General features: G+C 30.2%; 2 protein-coding genes across 2 annotated transcripts; one reads left to right on the plus strand and one right to left on the minus strand.

Moving 5' to 3' along the window:
* Positions 1–483: 483 nt before the first annotated feature.
* On the minus strand, positions 484–2,141 carry LOC119828155 (actin-related protein 2/3 complex subunit 5-B-like). The gene is made up of 3 exons (XM_038350252.1): positions 1,850–2,141; positions 1,079–1,151; positions 484–800 (listed from the first exon to the last, which is right to left on the minus strand). The coding sequence occupies exons 1-3, from the start codon at positions 1,987–1,989 to the stop codon at positions 561–563; spliced, it is 453 nt and encodes a 150-aa protein (XP_038206180.1). The 5' UTR covers positions 1,990–2,141; the 3' UTR covers positions 484–560.
* A 274-nt stretch (positions 2,142–2,415) lies between these two features.
* Positions 2,416–6,244, plus strand: LOC119831226 (programmed cell death protein 10-like). The gene is made up of 5 exons (XM_038354520.1): positions 2,416–2,694; positions 3,002–3,179; positions 3,896–4,028; positions 4,126–4,287; positions 5,743–6,244. The coding sequence occupies exons 1-5, from the start codon at positions 2,623–2,625 to the stop codon at positions 5,825–5,827; spliced, it is 630 nt and encodes a 209-aa protein (XP_038210448.1). The 5' UTR covers positions 2,416–2,622; the 3' UTR covers positions 5,828–6,244.
* The last annotated feature ends 696 nt before the right edge of the window (positions 6,245–6,940 follow it).

Consider the following 6,940-nt stretch of genomic DNA (forward strand, 5'->3'; position numbering starts at 1 on the left):
ATATAAAAGGTAAAAAGGTATATAGGTAACTAATTATGTGAGATTTAGCTGCGCTGCGGCGCCGCGCGGGTAGACATTTGTCGTGATTGAATTTATATAAACTATCTTATCTTTTAAGTTAGATCAAACTAGGAGTCCATCGCGGACAAACAACGTGATACGTAATTTATATATATTAATATTAAGATAAGATTATCGGCAATATTGTATTCCAATATTTTAATTTAAATAAAGTAAATTTTCAGCGAAGTACATTGAATGATTACAACATGTACTAATCGTTATTTTCATGAATACACCGACCAAATTCGAATGATCTAAAAAGCGGTCGCGCCAACCTTCAGGCATATCGTACAAAATTCGGTACAGGCGCGTGCCCCAATGAACGTAAAACGAGTGAATACTGAAAAATAATTTACTAATTAACTTAGATTTGTCTGTCATACATTTTTAATGAATTTAGTTTAAAAAAAGAGATACACGTTTATGTTTATGGAATAATTTATTAAATGTAATAATTATTGATAATACACAATAGATACAAAGAAAACAAAATTTTATTACACTTTCATTCTATCTGACAGCACTCGCACAATGGATCCAGAACCCCCAATGTTAAACGCTTTTTCATGCCATAAAAGTAGATGTCCACTTGATCCTTCAGAAGGGTATTCAAATCCCCTATAAATATATTTCATCAATATGTCAATGTCATCCAAGGAAAGACTTCCAACAACTTCTTCTATTTGGGCAGACTTAATTGCTAGCAGAACCTTTAATGTCAATGCCAATGCATTGTCCTGATCATAAAAAACAAAGAATTTATGTGTTATTTTTTTCACAAAATGTAACAATAAATATATTTTAGAAGTTCGAATTGGACTGATGTGATAATTTTATCAAAAATCACTGTGAAAAACGAATGCAACAACCATTGAGATGACTTTGCTTTACAGCCAGACTTAAAAACTTCTATTAAACTACTTCAAATTTAATGTGTGCAAAGTAGAGGGCAAGAGCTAGTTAATTAAAAAATATTATTGAATAAAAGAGCACATACTTTGTAATGAATACTTACTTTAATTTGTTGATTTGATGTTCCAATTGGAGCATGACTTAGCACATGCTTGAGTGCATCAACATATTTAGCTGTATTTATATGTAAAGAAATTAGGTTACAAATGTACTTGAATAAATTCATAATTTACAATGATAGCCCATGGGAAGTTAAAAATGTACATAATTCAGTTTATTTTTTACATTTAAGCATGTGTCTAGAAGTTGGTAAGTTATTAAAAATTAATCAATATTATGATAAAAAACCGCCTCCTTGGTACAGTGGTTAACGCGTGAGCGTAAGACCGAGGGGTCCTGGGTTCGAATCCCGGTGGGGACGCACAAAAAAAAAATGTCTCGGTCTGGCAGGACACAGAAGGCTGATCACCTACTTGTCCATAAAGAAAATCGATCAGTGAAACAGATGTATATCATCTGCCCCATACCCCAGTAGGGGACACGGGACTTCACTTTTATGATAAAAAAAATTAGAACCAGTCAGTAAATAAAATTAAGTTTGGTTACAAAGTTGCGTCAAGAGTATGGCATATGAGTCAAATTTTAATTTGCTTAATGTATACATTATAGTATTACTATCACTGATGTATATGTATGTTTCCTTTTAGTTGCAATAAAATGTTTATATTTGTATTATTTATTACTACCATTATTTTCCACTATGTTTATAATAATTATGTGTAATGACTAGTGACTCATACAATAAACAGCTATTTCACCTTAATTGATAACGTTATCATTGGTAGAAATTAGTAGATATAATTAAAAAGGATATTGATTAAGTAGTGCGCAAACTTCTCCTTCATCAGGCCCAGCGGGTATTGAGGGGTCAGCTTCATCTTCGCGAAAGTTATCTTCATTGTACTGATCAATATCGATTTTACGGAAAGCCGAACTAGATGTATTTTTAGCCATAATTTTTTTATTCGTTTATGGATGTGTTTCCAAAACAAATATAAATTGCTTGTTCAATAAAATCTTTAAATATAAACAAAATGAAAACTTCGAAGATTGACTCCTGAGTTGTGACTTTCGATGACAAGCAACATTTGACATAGAGTTGACTTTACCGATGAGTTAACGTCTGACATTTGGCACAGTCTGAAACATGATGGAAACCTAGAATGGCAATAATTTATTTAAACTTAGAAACTAAATTTAGAGAAGTGTAATAATCACATTTGCTCATGTTCATTAACCTTATAATATACATAAGCAAGTTATACTTTTGCATTCTCTAGATTGTAGTGTACCTAATGTAATTACGATTGTAGCCTAATTACCAGAATGAAAATTTATTGTGACAAATGACATTTATCAATTGTCATTATATTTACATCTGTCATTGTCATATTATTAACTAATCGTTCAGCGTTTATAGATTTTAGCAGCATTAAATTTAATAGTCCTGTTATTTACATAATAATATTATACTAGTTCTTTTGTAATACTATTATTGACTAATTAAAAGTGTTCATATATTGAAAAACTTTATTATTAATACAAATCCTTTCACTTCGCAGCTGTTCTATAAACTATTTCGTCAGAATGACAATGGGTGATGAATTACCTGTCACTTCCTTGGTTTTACCTGTTCTCATACGCCCTGTACTTACCCAGGTAAATATCATCAATGCAGTTAAGCTTATTACTGTAAAGTGTAATATTAAGATCGAAGGATAAATCATGATCATATTTGTTCTATTATTATGGTTAATGAGGTGCTAGAACTTGTGCCTTGGAATTTATTATGAAACTAAAAATTAAGAGCAATAATTCTTTTGGTAATTATTATAATTTTGTTTAGTAATAAATAGTAAACAACAAAATTTTTTCATTAATATCTTTTTATTGGTTCATAGTAATTTGCTTCTTATATTATTGATTAACTTATTATGTTTGATAATGTGTAATATTTCTGTTATAGCTCGAAAAGTATCATGTGGGAGGATCACAGACTTTGCGTGCAGCTTTAACTAAAGCTGAGGCTGCAGTACCTGGTCTTAACTATGACTTGGTTGCTGGTATTATGAGAAGAGCTGATATTCCAGTGAATATGAATGAAAGCTTACTTCGTTTACAAGGAACACTGACTGAAGCTGAATGTAAGATGATATATTTTTTATTTATTTTAAGTTCTGGCAACAATACATGGTATTAATTTGCTATGAATAATTCTAGTCATTATTGTCATATATACAATAATTAGCTGTACCCATGTATTTATTCGCGTTTGTCAATAAATACTTAGATTGACTTTCACCCCTCCCTCAGAGACCATATTGAACATATTAAACTTCAGAATCAACAATAAAACACCCCACAAATAAAATATAAATATCTTCAGTGTACAGAATACCCCAACCATTTTTATTATAGTTTAGATTTCATAATAATATTTGTTTCTTGATATGCTATGAGCATATTAAGAAGCAACCTTTGTTTGTAACTAATACTCAAAAATATTTGACCAACATAAAATGTGACATTTATAAGGTAGCAGCACAATGGCTTGATATTAAGATTGCAGTTGTATGAACTACAAGCTTGTATAACAATTTTTTTAATATATAGTATACTAGCTTTCCATTTACTGCTTTGTCCTCATAGTCGAAAAAAAAGATTCCTTCTTTGAGGTTACCTCGCTTAGTTCTCATTCCTGTATGATTTTCAGGATAAAAATTATCCTATATCCCCTTCAGTCTTGAGAATTCAAAAATATTAATTTTCTAAGATTAGTTCAAGCAAGTAAATAATCAAATTCTTCATATTTAGATTTATATATTAGGATAGATAAATTACTTTTGCTCATGATTTATAGGTGCAGATTTAAGACTTAATAGATCAGAAGAAGCATTCCAAGAGTTAAATAAAAAGTCTGCAGCTCTCAAGAAAATTTTGAGTAGAATTCCTGATGAAATAACAGACCGTAAGACATTCCTGGAAACAATTAAGTATGTATAATTATTGTATAATATTAAAAAAAAGTAATGAAAAAGTGTCTAACTTAGCAATTTCTAATACAAAATATAATTTTTAATTATGTTACAGGGAAATAGCATCAGCGATTAAGAAACTTCTTGATGCAGTGAATGAGGTTTCCACTTATACCCCAGGACCGGGAAAACAAGCCCTGGAACAAAGAAAAAGAGAATTTGTTAAATATTCAAAACGCTTTTCAAACACTTTGAAGGAGTATTTCAAAGAAGGACAGTGAGTGTTTTTTTTAAATACATAATATCTCTGTAAATTGGATTGATTGAGAATGAGAAACTTTCTCGTTAAAAAAATAACTTTATAATAATCTTATGAATCTTAAGAAAATCAATTACTAGATAGCAGATACCTACATTTAAAATTTTGTTTTAATAAATATGAAATTTAAATTAATATAATTCCCAATCTCTTTTGAAGTGTTAGCCAACATGAGTATTTTACTTGTCAAGCCCTAGCAGTTGATATTGAGGGAGTTGTGAAAAAAAATCTGATCTTTTGTAGCGGCCGCAATATTTGATCGATTTTCATCAAACACAGCTAAGAACCATGATAAAAAATTGGTTTTCAAATGTAAAAAAACCGCATCGTAATCGGTCCATCCATTCGAGAGCTACATAGACAGACAGACATCGACTTTAAACTTATCACACTCCTCATTTTCAAAACTACCAAAATATGGTTGCCATATAATCAAGACTGCACTCCAATTTCGACACATAATTTGAAATGTCATTGAGCTGAGCACTTTCGTATAATTAGTTAATAGATGTGAGTGATATAATAGAACTAGCGACCCGCCCCGGGTTCGCACGGGTGCAATGCTGTTACTGAATATACTACAGAAAAACTGTGAACGTTGTATGGAAACATACTGTCGCCTTGGCCAGCAAGTACCGCCGCAAGCGCTATGTCCCGCAATTTTAAATCTGTAAAATAAGGTCTTCGAAAATATTAATTTAAATCTTGTGCTGTAACCATACTGTACATCTATATTAAATCAATAATTTATTTAAGCTATTTAATTGGATAAGACTTAATGCTGTATTAGAAATTTAAAACTTCGATTCTGTATTAGTTAAAATCGCTTCGAAAATTAACTATTATTTGTTGTAAAAAGTACATGACAAAAAAAAAAATTTGTGGGATATCCATAAGTGATAGACATATACCATCACGGAGTTTTTTATAGATTTTTCAATGTGTACAAATAATAGGTACATTATTTTGATAAATCTCGTAGGGTTCAGCCTGCGTTTATTATAACATAATTAACGACATCACTCAAAAATAACAGTATTTCTCCACTGTTTAATATATGTTATCATACATATAAACCTTCCTCTTAAATCACTACATCTATTATAAAAAACCGCATCAAAATCCGTTGTTTCCGTAGTTTTAAAGATTAAAGCATACAAAGGTACATAGGGAAAGAGAAAGTGACTTTGTTTTACATGTAGTGTTGCAAAACTCCTAATTTCTTTACTTATTTGTATCATGCTTGTAGATTCTGTTTTCATTTTTGTTTATCAAAGTATGTATCTATTTGTAATTTTTAAACATACCTCTTATATTTTCTTAAAAAAAAACCCAAATCATTAACATTTGTATCTATATAATTATGTTTTACCTCATTGCCTCTAATAAATCTTTCCTTTCTTTTTGTTTCAGGGCTAATGCTGTATTTGTTAGTGCATTGTATTTGATACATCAAACGAATCAAATTCTATATACAGTAAAAAGCAAATCTGAATAAGAAAATATATATCCATTGAAATTAGTTGTTAAAAATATTCCTTTATGATGTTGCAAAAGTATTTGTATTAACTTTATATATTATTTTTATGTGTTAACTGATAATCTAATATATTGTAACATGTATCAATAGTGGTGGTCTGTCATGATTTTTCATATTAAACTTTTAAAGTTATTGGAATAATTTATATTTTGAAGCTATAAAGTTTATTATTTGATGCCAAGGTGCTTCTTGGGAAAAAAAGTATTCTTAAAAATGTTGATATTCAAAATTTTTCTTTTAATTTCACAATTCATAAATTCACATAAGTATTGTGATGCAAATGTTATGGCAGACAATAGCAAACCAAATTGTTAACTTAAAATATGAGTGTAATACATAAATGTCATTATTTTACATTAAAATATTATTTTAAAAGGTTAAGTTGTTTTTCTATTTTATATACAACAACGTACAAGTACATAAAAAATTGGCTGTAGGCTATATAGGTCCCATTGGCTGGTCTATAAATATTTAGGAATTACGTCGACATATTTTGTATGTGTCGCTGGCAAATTGTAACATTTCGCCGTTTATAAATACTAGCTTTATTAAGTCCAAAATTAATTTTAGCCAAATGTCCGTTAGGAGCAAGTGCCGAGTCGACGGACCCGGCCTTCTACGTCTATGTAGTGTTTAAATTAAAACAAACTTTACCCCCTAACAATATCAAAAATTTCTGATACCGAATTCTTATGTATTATGCTGAGGCATAAGCGTTTGCAAGCAGCGAATTGAAATGATTTTATTAAAATAAAATAAATGAATATTTTGTAACTTTTTTTGTACGTATTTGGGTTTGTGACTTACTATTGAAATAATATGTTGTTGGCATTGTGAAATTAGCTTAATTACTTATTAGGCCAAGTACGCGCGCAAAGCTCGACTTCCGAGGATCCCGATCCTATCCTATAAGGTACAAAACTATAATACAACTAGCAAACCCGGCGAACTCCGTTTCGCCACCAGATGGCTGTATGTGAAAAATGATTTTCCCGCTTTTCTGTTGAAATTTTTCCTGAATTTTCTTTGCTATAAATCTCACGGAGCCCGAGACCTTTCAAACGAATGCAA

This window comes from Zerene cesonia, chromosome 1, assembly GCF_012273895.1.
Source record: "Zerene cesonia ecotype Mississippi chromosome 1, Zerene_cesonia_1.1, whole genome shotgun sequence".
Classification (NCBI taxonomy): domain Eukaryota; kingdom Metazoa; phylum Arthropoda; class Insecta; order Lepidoptera; family Pieridae; genus Zerene; species Zerene cesonia.

Bases quoted from the DNA above. Each gene is read 5' to 3' on its own strand.
- LOC119828155 (XM_038350252.1), bottom strand. From the start codon at position 1,989: ATGGCTAAAAATACATCTAGTTCGGCTTTCCGTAAAATCGATATTGAT. The intron at 1,152-1,849 runs ATATCCTTTTTA...ACATATAAATAC, and splicing joins GTTTGCGCACTACTTAATCA to AGCTAAATATGTTGATGCAC. The intron at 801-1,078 runs GTAAGTATTCAT...TTTTATGATCAG, and splicing joins CATCAAATCAACAAATTAAA to GACAATGCATTGGCATTGAC.
- LOC119831226 (XM_038354520.1), top strand. From the start codon at position 2,623: ATGACAATGGGTGATGAATTACCTGTCACTTCCTTGGTTTTACCTGTT. The intron at 4,029-4,125 runs GTATGTATAATT...ATTATGTTACAG, and splicing joins ACATTCCTGGAAACAATTAA to GGAAATAGCATCAGCGATTA. The intron at 4,288-5,742 runs GTGAGTGTTTTT...TTTTTGTTTCAG, and splicing joins GAGTATTTCAAAGAAGGACA to GGCTAATGCTGTATTTGTTA.